Here is a 13,182-nt window from a genome sequence, read left to right on the forward strand (position 1 = left end):
ACTTCCAAAACATACATACCTCCACTGACACTAGTAGCTAGAATTCCACATTGAGAAGGCGGAGGGGCTGGTGAGGACAGAGATCATACAGAAAGTGTCTGCAGAGAACAAATATGTACTACAAGAACTGGTATCAAAGTGGGGAACACCGCACTACATCCAGAACAGGTATGCTCTTCACCCAGAACTACATAAAATTGAAAAGGGTGGAATATAATACAAGTATGATGGTCCAGCCCTGACCAAACAGCTGAGGTTCCACAACTCGGGTTGGATTTAAGGGGTCATAGTACCCATAGCCCACGTTGGTGACCAGAGCAGTTGGACCTCAGATATATATATATATCTTTGTGATAGGATCCCTACTAGTAACCACAGAATGATGCGTTTCGAACCACCAGATTTATGAAAGAAAGAGAGCAACACCAAAGTGGACAATCCTTCTGATCAACCTGAAAAAGTCCAAAAGGCAACATCCCAGGTCTGGATTGATGGGATCATATGCCATACACCACCAAAGTCCAGAAGTTATCCAGTCTGGATTTTCAAACAGTTGTCTTTACTCCCCTACCAAGTGGGGATGGAGAATTCCACTTACCCATGGAATTAAGAAGAGGATGTGGAACACTGTCCCAACCAAGGACCAAAGATGGGTCTGTGTTGCATTCAGATTTACGAGAAGATAGTATATCCCCTGCATAAACAATATAAAACCTGACAGTGTTCATAAGAGGGTCCAAGCACCCCCCCACTAGATAGCTAAGCATCAAATCTGGACTGGTTTTATGAGTTGGCTCCCATATAGGTTGGTCCTGCTCCTACAGCCATCTGGGAACAACTTCCAGGGACCCAGGCAGGAGTGTCCCCGACTTCGCCCTCTTCTCCAAGAGTGGAGAAAACTCAGCACTCCAAAAGTAAATCCTCTGTCCACCACCCCAGCGACTGGAAACTGGGTGTGGTAAGGATTCCTGAGCTCCACTAGTAGAAGTAAGGGGGAAAAGCATTAGGGAGCCCTGAGGAACAGGCCTCTGGAGACAGTGCAACAGGTGAACCACATTGCTGATATTAGAGCTGAATCAGTCAAAATCAGTTTGCTTTTAAAAATTAGGGCTCATGGACTGTTGTGAGTAAAGCTAAAGGGGATTTTGCCATACCCTTAGCGGTCCATTAGAAATATTGTAATATGATATCACCATCCAGATGGTCTTATGGAACACCTCATCTCAACAGAGCCCATTGCAACCAAGAACTGATATAAAGGTTGCTAGTGCATAATTTAAATACAAGCCTACCCGACTGGGCAACACTCGCCACTGAGTGGGATCCAAAAAAAATCAATAGGGACCTTAGAAGAGAAAGGAACAATAACTGTAAGTTAGATAACACGTGACTCACCACCATGTTAAAATCTAGTAGAGGTAGTCAACACAGCCATAGGGGGAAGACAAAGTTCCTTCGAAGAGGAAACTGCCATATCATGAAGGTAATGAGATATGAATGTGTTGGGAGAAGTCCACATACCAACCTGCAAAATATCTCCAGTGAATAAGGACGAAAACAATTAAGAGACCCAATGAAACAAGAAATGTAAGGAGGGTGGCCTTGAGACACGAGGGGATGAACATGCAGAAGTACAAATGTAAGTAGAATAGGTTCGAGCAGCCAAAGACGATAAAGAAGACTGCAACTGTGCTGTATCAACTCTGGCTTCTAAAGATTCTGGAATTCCAGCAAATATATAAGGCCGAAGAAAAGGCACTTCTCGTAAATCTCGAAGGGCAGAATAAAGTAAGTGAATACCCTCCAAAAATGCATCACGACTCAATAAGTCCCAGCAACAGGCCAACCACAACACCAAGGAAAGTCCTGAAGAGGACAAACGTGTCATAATAGTGACCAGTAAATGGCCCAGTTCATCATCAAATCGTTGAGGCGATCGGTTATATGTTTCAGAGAAAATTTGAAGGGAAGTATCTTAAAACAGTAGTAAGAGTCAAATGAATCCGCAAAAATTGTGACCTGTTAAGAGAGATAACAGGTTCGTTCCTGGCACCCCATAAGTTCAACCTTTGAGTGTGCAAATATATATCATCCTGACGATGATATGCCAGGGCATGTTGTTTAGATAAATGATGGGGGAAGGCATAGTGACACCTTCATGTAATTGTTTTGCAAACCTCCCTGCATGCACAGCAATATCAGGAGGAGGAGGAAAACTAAGTAATCCCTTTGAGAATGATTGGACAAAAAATCAGGGGTAGACTCAAAAGCAACTGTTTGCATCTCTGAAACTTCACAAACACGTGCAACTAACTGCAGAAAAAGAGGCAGAAGGTGGCTGATCAGATGAGTCCTCAGGAGAGGAAGCTCTAGTGAAAGAAGGAGTAGGAAACAGGGAGTCTAAATTCTCCCCAGAATATCCCATTTCAGAATAAAAATTCAAATGAGCATCTCCCAGAGAGATACCACCGGGCTGCATGAAGGACTCGATCTCACCCTGAATCAGGTCACGGACAGCTTCCAAGGAGAGTGGCTCCATCCCTGACAGCTGACCACCACTAGATAACAAAGTGGGAACAGACTAAGGCTGAGTAGCCTCCATGCTTGAAACCTACTGGTGCTTTATCTATTATTAACTCTTTCTTGATGAGAGGGGGTATCACAAATATCCCTTGATTTTTTCCCCCTTTCACAGTGGAAATACTATCAACTTTATTAACTTACTAATTATTCTATTATCAATATCATTAATGTAAATGAGAAAAGAGAAAAAAAGGCCCATGCCATGACCCCTGAGGCACTCCACTAGTATCTAGAGTCTAGTTTGACCAGACTCCATTAACCCATCAACAATTCAGGTCAATTTCAATACTCTCACAGAATGCTCTGAATATTTCTAATATCTTCACTTGTAAAAACAGAAGAAAAAGTTTAAAGTGTCAGTCATCTTGTAATCTCTAACAAAATCTTTGTCATTAGCATACGTTGAGGGTCCAAACCCCAATTTATCATTTTTTTGCCTTTAACACATTTAAAGCTTTATTAGACAATAGTTGTTTTGGGAGACTAGTGTTTGTGATATAATAAAAATGTAGGCAATTAAAACAACGAGAAATAAGCTACAGACACAGAATTTTATCATATTTATTACTGAACTTAGAGTTATGGTATAAATAATAAATATTTATTTTAATTTTCTAAGTAATAGATTGAGATTTGAGAAGAGTTTAGCATGAGAACTAAAATATCACAAGAAACTTTTCAATGTTCTGTTATCACTGGCCAAATATACAACCTTCAGGAATGAGACATTTGATCAAACTTTAACATTACAGTTTACATTAACAAACCTTATTATTTCAATCCATAAATAATTCATTCTAATGAGTGTTTTGCACTCAGTTTTAATATCTTTACAAACCTGATTCAACTTGCGAGATAGATCATTGGTTAAGCATTCCTCTTCTTGTTCATAGTTAAGAGCAAGGGCTTCTTTTTCTTTTTTCAATGACTGGATCTTTTTTAGCAATGTGTTACTGATGAATTCTTCTTCTTGTTCAGCCTTGGCTTGCTATATTATTAATATCAAATTTTAAATATACTGATCAAGTAAAGCAATTTCTGAATTATACTTTCATGTAAAATATACAAACAACTATAATTATATTCTACAGACAGCAGAACTCAGAGGCAACCACAATACATACGAAAAATAATACATAAAGAAAGTTAACACCTTATCTTATGCAATCCAAAAACAATGATTTTCCATTTGTTTGAGAACCTTAGACAATCAATTAACAAGTCAGAACTTCATCACATTTCCCTTACATGAACTTACAGACTAATATTTTATATATCTAAATTTAAGAGAACTTTATAAATTTGTTTTATCATTTAAAAATTAATTTTTTTATTTGAAATTTGTAAATATTGTTTGTAAATACTGCTTTAACACCATTATTTAGAGACCCATTTATAAACATACATTAACAGCTAGTAACATGTATCCTACAATCTGTAAATGATATTAGCACTGAATAAAGATTTCTTCTAAAAGAAAACACAGTGCTTTTTCACTCTCAAGTTAATCTCTTTATAAAAAGCTCAGTTACTGCTTGCTTGTTCAATATAGTAACCAACAAACTTAATCAACATAAACATTAATGGGTTACCATAAATAAATCAATAAGTAAAAATAGTATTAACAAAATTAATAAGTGCAACACTTTAGTGAGAAGCAAGATATTAACTTAAATTACATTAAATCTGATTTGCTACATTGTACATTCTTTCCAAGACCAGAAAGCAGATAAGACAGATGGTTTATTTACAACGGTAGCTTTCTATGAAAATTTATACAGTTCCTTAATGACTAAGCAAATTTGTATAAATATATGAAAATGACATGAATTTCTAAATACATATTGTTGAATTGACTACCTCACATGATGTCAAGTAATCTTAGTGCAACCTTGATGTAAAATCAGGAATGTGAGTCCGAAATAAGCAATACAGTGCTTGCATTAAAATTTTACAGTGCCACTAAAAATTTATGTATTTTTCATATAACAAAACCACCACCTATCTTGAGGACTTCCAAGATCATTAAACAGAAAAAGCTCCCACACTAAGCCTCTTATGTCAAAGCTAACTAATTAAAAATTGGCAAAATGCATTTGTTATTAGGAGAGACTTGTAGTAAATTTAGTGAGTGAGTTGCTGTTTTAGTTATCAGATAATCTCACTGATTAGATTTAGTATTTGGCAAGTTACACAAATCTTTATATAATTTACAGTTTAAATGGCATACCATGGGTGAGATTGATCCTATTCTGGGTTAGCTAGATAAACTATTCCTGATAGTTAGGAAGAATCAGATATGAGCAAAACATAATAATGTATGAAGGAAATTCTGTTCAAACAATTGTAAAATATGTTAATTGTTTATATTTTCTAAAACAAACCAATTTCTTTCTCAACAAAATAATCTGTTACTCTCAAAAGATGCCAATGAAATATAATAATGTACAATTGCTTATTCAACACTAAAGCTGGTAACGAAACAAAATACACACTTGTCGAACAAGCCCGAACTATTACATGAAGTTAAACCAGTACAGATAAGCTGCTTACTCTATATTTCATACATGAAATTAATATCAGAAACATACAAACTTTAAATTTGCTGCATAAAGAACACGCATAGAAATCTTGCTGCACAGTGTTATAAAACTTCTAGTACTTAGTTTGTTTCTAATGTATTGTTAATTGTGTATGCAGTAGTGGGAGATGCTAAGAGCCTATAAAAGATCATTAACAAAATGCTAAATGAATCCGACTATTTTGTTCAAAAATATATCAATTCTCTCTCCAAAGACACTTAAAATATATGTATAATTAAGATATATTAATCATACAAAAGTTATTTGAATGAAATATAATGTGAATTCTGTAATAACTATAGCAAAGGAAATTAATTTAAGACATGTAGAGATCTAATTTTTCCACAATTCCCCTTTCCCAAGAATTCAACAATTTTTTCTTTTCTTTTCAAGGTTGGAATTATTATTTGATATTAATACCTAAAACATATTGCTATTAATAAATAATGCCAATGCTAGACACCTACTTAGTTCCAGTATCTTCTTTATTGAAGAAATTTTCTTGATTTAAAATTCAAGGCATAGCAATTATATAGTAGGGATTATTTTTTTTTCCCCCTAGTGTTTTTTCTATTGCCATTTTTGGTATTTCTAAGCAATTGTAACAAAACAAAAAGGTTTAAACCACAAACACTCACTATACACAGTTCCTGAATTACTAATCTCTCTGGCAACATTCAGAATTGCTGTCTTCATTCATTGCATCCTCCCCTGATCTTTCACCCTTACCAATTTTGTTCTTAATTTTCACTAGCTTCAATCCCATTGGTACTCATAGTACAACTGCCAAATTTTCTTGTTATTTGTAATCTACACTACTGCCAGTCTTCAGGGCACTTTGGAATATGTGCAGATTATGGTGTGCAATAAGAAGTTTAGCAATTCTGTTCATTTGCAGTAGGTTCATTTTTGTTTCATTACTGAATGCCTTCTAATTGCATTTGTAGCAGGTGGAATGTTTAACTCTTGCATAGCAAATTTAGTTAACTGACAATATCTACATCATCCTTTTCATTATTCATTTCACCAAAGATAAAATAATTCTAGAGCTTCTCTGCCTTGTAATTTGTGTCCAGCCTTTCTATTTTGCCAAATCATATGAAATAACAGTGAGGTCCATATTTGGGATATGCTTAGCTATCTTCATGATTGTGCCTATGCTGCTCACCTGTCTACAAGTCTTGGTCTCTATTTTGGGTCCAATATGCAGACTTTTAGTTGAACAGAAAGAAAACAAAAGCCTAAGTGGCTGAAAAATATCATCAAGCACTGTTCTTTAGCTGCTGACAAGGGTGGTCACCATACAAATTTTTTCAAGTACTGCCTAAGGACAACCTTAAACAGTTTTGGTCAGTCACCTTTAAAATTTGTGATAGTGTGTGAGATTGGATGCAACAGGCCTAGCACTTCACTCAACTGCACCCAGAAAACTTCCATCCAGTGTGTTTTTTTGTGAATATGGGCAAGAATGAAGATGCTGACCTGTGTGGCTACCATGGAATCGTATAACTGATCCCCAATGAGCAATTTCACTCTCTCTCTCCCTTATCTCAACTTGAATATGTTTGAATACTTATTGTGGAATGAGTTTTTCCTGGTAGAACTTTATAATCTGTTTGATTACTTCTGCACATTCACTTGCAATTCTGAATTTACAAATGTCCTAAACAAGGAGGATCACAACATGTGAGCTAGACAGGTGAGGATACTTCTTTTTAAATGCAACTGTCATAGTATTTGCATAATCTGACCAAAGCATGGATCTTCTCTGGCCCAACAGTATCTGCAACATCTCTGAAGACTTCAATTACATACTCACCAGTGTGAGATTTAGTTTTGATTCAAGTTTTGAAAAGAGTATAGAGGATACAAATCAAAGGTGACTAAAGGGTTTTCTTTCACATCAGTCCATCCATCTGACATGTGCCAATGAATTTGCTTTAGGTATTTTCTTCTGAACAAACACTACTTTGCACCAATTTGTACTCCTTATCCAGTCAGAACTATGAAAGGAGTACAAAAAGATATTTTAGTTTATAAAAAGCTTTCTTCCAATATTTGTCTTCATTGAAACAAAATGACATGCAACTTGAATAAACAGTTCTTGTAGTAAGTCTTCGTTTCATGGGATAACAATATATCAAGAAAGTTCATATTGTGTTTGACAGAGTATTGGAGTTGTGTCTAATACCAAAAATAACAGATAATTGGGGAAGACTGCCAGTTATATACTATATTTTTCTCATCTTTATTTTCCTACAAAAAATATGAAAACAAGTCTGTAATTCTAACCTTCATTTTCTTCAGTCAAGCCCACAAAGAGGTATATATATAATACAATATTATATTAATTTCATATAAGAAAATGAAAAATTATTTTATATTAACGACAATAGGAAAAATACATTATGACATGATATTGGAAGCCTCAGATCTCCTAAACTGTGAAAAAAGAGAAAGTTATTATCAAAAAATGTCAATTATTACTATGTTTCATGCAATGACAAAAAAGTAATGTTAATATGAACTATTACTTAGAACAAATTAACATTCATACTGCATTCCAAGTTTGTTTCAAATCCCTCCATACATAGATGCAGGAAATGCAGCTAAGTTAAATTGTGAATTAGTCTCTATTTTAAAAAATCCCCAAAAGTGATTATTGGAAAGTTAAATAATACATGCTACATTGGTACTCCTAGGAAGAATGTGCATGTCCCATATTTGCTCACATAATTAGTAAAAATAGTCAAAGTACAATTTTAAATGGCTGTAATTTTTTTTTTATTATTATTATTCAAGGTATAAAAGTGTCAAGGTTTGACTTTCATAATGTCTAAAGGAAGAAAGTAATAAAGTTTCCTTCAAGTCAACCCATAGTTGTTGTTTTTTTTCTGTTATTTTGTTATTCATAATCTTTCAAAATATTTGTTGGTACTGCTTCCTATTACTTGGTTGACTTAAAAATTTTTCTTTAGAGTATGTAAATGTACTTTCACAACAAGAAATATCAATAAGACTTTCCATATGTAAGTTAGGTCAAACAAATATCTAAAAGTGAATATAAAATAGGTCTACCTTCTGCTTAGAATATGTTAATTTCAACATTACATAAATAATGTGCCTACACACTAACTGAGAATCAAGCCAGAGAGGGCTTACAATGTTAATGGGAGTTTCAATCACTGCAGTGGTCACAGCACAGATAGTATAATATGCAGATTTCTGTTTAAAAACAAACAAGGTATGAAACTCAGTGATTAATGGTGACCGAATTCACGGTAACCTGACACTTTGAAGGTCAACACAGATCTTATACATTTGTTGATGCATTTCTTAAATTTTGCCAAATGCATCCTTATTCAAGTTACATTATTGGCATAATTTTGGTCAAAAATTATGAACACTTTAAAAATTGATCTTGAATGGGCAACATTGTAGCCCATAGTAGAGGATGCAGCAAATCAAAGAATACATCAGACCTATACATCATTTTCAGTTTCAACTATGGTGGAAAGAAATCTAATATAATCATTAATCAGATGGTCCACTATATAATAACAAATAATAAATTAGGCACAATACCATAATATTATTCACATACCTAAATTAATATATATTACAATGTGATGGGTTAAAAAGGACTTAAAACCCTTTAAATATTATACATACATAACTCCTATAGGAGTCCTTACTGTATTTCTTTGGTTTACTGACCTAAGCTGAGCTTATGAGCCTTAAATGGGCAAAACTGCAGTCCACAGGACAGGGTGCAGCAAATTAAATAATGCATTAGGCCTCTACATCACAGATTATATTCTCAATTTTACTTTTGTTGAAAAGAAATCTGTAATATAAACACAGCATTTAGAAAAAGCCAAGGCAAGAAAATTTACCATGTTCATATTGTTGGATTAGCTTAGAAATAATCAGTTACTGACTGAGGCCTTAACTGGATTGCTGTACACACTAGTTATGATGATTTCAGAAAACCTAAAAATTAATAACCCAATCAAATAAAAACACTGATGTCTATTTTTTTATACTATATGATTATGTAAGGACATCTACTTAGTTGTTTTTTATCAATTTCTAAAAAAAGGTGGTTGTTTCCCTCCTAGATCCTGCCTGCTTGTAAAAAAATTGAAGAATACAGTTGCTAGTTCCTGAAAAATATGGAGGGGTCCATACACACTACATTCTCTTCCCTAGATCTGCACCTGCTTATACTACATAAAATAATAATTAATTTCTGAACCAAAAAATAGGGCAAAAAGTGATATAACCCCTAGACTCTCTACTCTTTGTCCACATTTGCTTATACAATATTAATCAATACAGTTAATTTATGAGAAAAAAAAGGATGGGGGTGGGGGGGATGGTTCAGACAATCTAGATTCTTGCCTGTTTACATAACATTCACAATTAGAAACATAACACAATGTCAAAAAAAGTAAATTTATCCTTTATTAACACTTAAGTTGCCAGAGTTAGTGGTGGGTGCTGCCAGCTAGTTGCTTTCCTTCTAATCAGCAGCTTAAAATTGGTGACAGTTGCAGACAGCCTTAGTAGCTTTACAATAACAAGGAACAAGCAAGTTTAGTGGCAATAAAAATTGAAACCGAGACCATCAAATCGTCTCAAATCACGAGGCACTCCAACTAGCAACAACACACTGCTTGGGTGACTTAAGAGACTGATCAACCAAAACACTAAAAGATCCTTTTCTTCCAATGTGATATATGTATAATACATTAAACAGAAGTGTAGCAGAATTTCTGCAGTGCAGTTCATGCAAAACTCGCAAGATATATAGCTAGAACAGATGAGGTTCAGTTAAAATCTTTAGTCTATCACTACAAAATTAGGGATAAGTAGAACACACAGCCCCGATATATCTTTGTGTGAAATTTAACAAACAATCAAAGCAACACAGGCTCAATGTCATAATCTAATTTTGTCACAATTGAATTATCCTATTCTTGTTTGTTGTTTTATATCTTGTTACAGAATCAATGTAATTTATTTTGCAGTGGTATATGCATATAATTTATGCTGAAAGAAATGTCTACCTAGCACCTATGAATATACCAGTCCAACTTGGCAAAGTTATCTTCTCACAGGAAAGTCAGTTCTTTCACCATTGACTGGTTGTTGTGGCAGAGGTCCAGTTCCAGTGGAATAGGTGAAAGTGTTGGTATGATACTCCTATGTCCATAACTGAAACTTGATCAGTGCTTTATGAGTACTGGCCACTGATCCAGGAAAATATTTCATAGTTTTAAAGTGGCATAAGTTAATGTGAAATTTTCACATGAGAATAAAATTATTTTCCTTTTTTTTGCATTAAACTAGTTTAGTATTATTACTTACCTATAAATAAACACACATATGTTTTCAGTTTGTTTTTTTAATTAGTAGTAACATTTTGAACTAATTTCACAAGTCCAGATAAATAGGTTCTTCCCAAGTTTGAGGACCATATTAAACAACCATGTGACAATAAAATGGCAACTAACCACTCTTGCTAAAGATATACCTAAATAGATTTATTTATATTGCATGTTCATTTAATTATTAATTGTTACTTTCTCATTTAATATTTTTGTCAGAAATTCACATGAGAGAGCTATTAATGTTACATTTAAGGATAGCAGAAAATAGTCTTAGGTCTAGTTTGCACTTACAAATATATATTCTTTTTATGGCTCATCTCGCATTGTTTTCCTGTATTTTAGCAGGCATAACTTTTTACAAAAAACAACCTTAAAGCACTATATACAACATAAAAATGCTCTAGTCATCTGCAAGTTATCCATCATGTCAACACTTCTCAAGATAGTTACCTATCTGTACATAATGTTGTGTACATAGGTAAAAACGATGCTTATTATCATATCAAAATATTATATACCTACTTGTACATTGGAATATGCTCTTTTCAAGCATTTCAGGAGGTGTGCTTAAGTTGACATCTATGCTGGGTTCAAGGAGATTAAACCAGGAACCATCTAACAGCAACACCAGTTCAATGCATTAATCATTGCCCCACAGCTCTCAATAATGTTATTGAGTCCCATGCATTGTAAATAACTTTTATAATATATTCTACAGTGTACCATGTAAATAACATTTTATTGATCAACTCTAGGGATAGTTTGAGGTAGTTTATTAACATGAGTAGCATTACAAAGTACATATAAAACTCACTCAATCTCAAAAGTTATTATTCTCAGACTATGTACAATTGTGGTACTGAAACAACTTTGTTGTCTACATAGTTAAATGAACTGACTGAATATCCATTTAGTATATATATACTGTTCTTTCACTTATATTGTTCTTTCAAACCTTCATAGTGGTATAATACCCAAGATATATAATAAACTTAATGTAATATTTGGTATGAACCTATTTATTTTTGGTTAGTTTGACTGGACAAACAAAGTAATCTCAAGTTTAAATTCAATAACATTTTCCGTTTTAATATTGTCTATTAGCTAAATACCTATATTCTGCTGATGTATTGAACTCTGAATAAAGATACAACCAAAATGTTGAAGGGAAGCTAGTCAAGGTTCAATAATACTATTATGTATTAGTACAGAAATCAATACTTCTGACTAGATTTGGTACACTTAATTAGTTAACATGAAGTGTAAGTGTTTATAGGCATCCTTTTCGAGTCAATTTCAAGTGTTACCATTTTGGTAATATTACTATTTGTGTTAATAACAGTAACTGCATAACAATAACAGAGTGAAAAAGAGACCGAAGTATTTACATGAATCATGGTGTAGGAATAATTATTATTCGTTATCAGTGTCACAATCTCACATGTAATAAGGTAATTAGAAATGCAATCAAGATTATCAAGAGTTAACAATAAAGACTTATTAAGTTATTTGCATATCAATTAATTGTTAAAATTCAAATTATTTTTTACATTAATAAATTAGTTTAAACTCACAATGTTTACGCTTGCTTGACGAAGAGCTCGATTTTCTTCAATAAGACTTTTGACTCGTTGCTTGTAAGTGTCGATTTCCATTTTCAACACTTTGTTTTCTTGAAGTAAGGACTCATTCCTTTTCTGAAACTGTTCACGTGTTACTGGAGATGGAGGCATCATTAATCCACCATCAACAGAACTGCTATCACTTTCGCTGGCGCTATCAGCCATATTCAGTAAGATAACTTATATCCTACACGAGGCCTAAACTCCGTTAAAAACAAACTCTAAGCAAACATCTCAACACCCGTTACTGGTTTGACACCTGAATGTGAAAAGTACCATCGCATGGGATTTACTACTCTCGCTCCATGGCTTTCCGTTTCGTCATACAGTTGCAGTTAATAGAAATAATGTAAAAAAAAAGTGCCGTAAAATAACTTTTAACAATTTCATCTCACTTTAAAAGGTTTGATACTTTTTTTGTACGTAATGTTCAACACGTAGAAATAGAGAAATTGTGGTTGAATAAAACCTTCTCTAATGAATAATGATCAATAGTGTAGCATCTGGTTACATAAGTTGATTGAGGCACTCATAAGATTACTTTCTTCTCTGGAGGGGGAGTTATTTCAAGTCGTCTTTTTCGAAAATTTTAGCTTTTAAATGTTCTTTCAACATTGTCATAAGTAGCATCTACTGGAAGTTATGCATAAAAAATACATTATAAAGAAAAGTTTAACAGATAACAAGAACAGTATTTGATATTTTCAATCTGAAGGATCATTGTATGTAGGCATACCATGCGTTACACTCCCGGCTCTAGCTTCTTTTTTTTTCTTTTCCCTCTTTTTGGGGGTGGTGGTAAGGAGGTGCAATGAGACATATAATTGAGCCAAATATAAAATTAGACTAATGGACAACATTAGCTTAGGAAGCTAATGACATTTCAGGGGACGGCGGCCTCCTTGACCCACCTGTTAGCATCGGACCTGATGTGTTTTATACCTTCTTATTGTTGCGTCATCGAGATCATGTGATTCTCACGCTCTCTACTTTCTAGAA

The 13,182-nt window shown here is 33.9% G+C and overlaps 1 protein-coding gene across 1 annotated transcript in view; it reads right to left on the bottom strand.

Annotated features, from left to right (window-relative positions):
- Positions 1-12,626, bottom strand: part of LOC106461280 (coiled-coil domain-containing protein 6-like) — a 31,336-nt gene extending 18,710 nt beyond the window's left edge. The window contains exons 1-2 of the mRNA XM_013921096.2: positions 12,136-12,626; positions 3,422-3,571 (exon numbers count right to left, since the gene is read on the bottom strand). Of these exons, the coding sequence (XP_013776550.1) occupies positions 3,422-3,571; positions 12,136-12,348 (363 nt within the window). The 5' untranslated portion in view covers positions 12,349-12,626. The remainder of the gene's footprint in view (positions 1-3,421; positions 3,572-12,135) is intronic.
- Positions 12,627-13,182: the final 556 nt, after the last annotated feature.

This window comes from Limulus polyphemus, unplaced genomic scaffold (assembly GCF_000517525.1).
Source record: "Limulus polyphemus unplaced genomic scaffold, Limulus_polyphemus-2.1.2 Scaffold926, whole genome shotgun sequence".
NCBI lineage: Eukaryota > Metazoa > Arthropoda > Merostomata > Xiphosura > Limulidae > Limulus > Limulus polyphemus.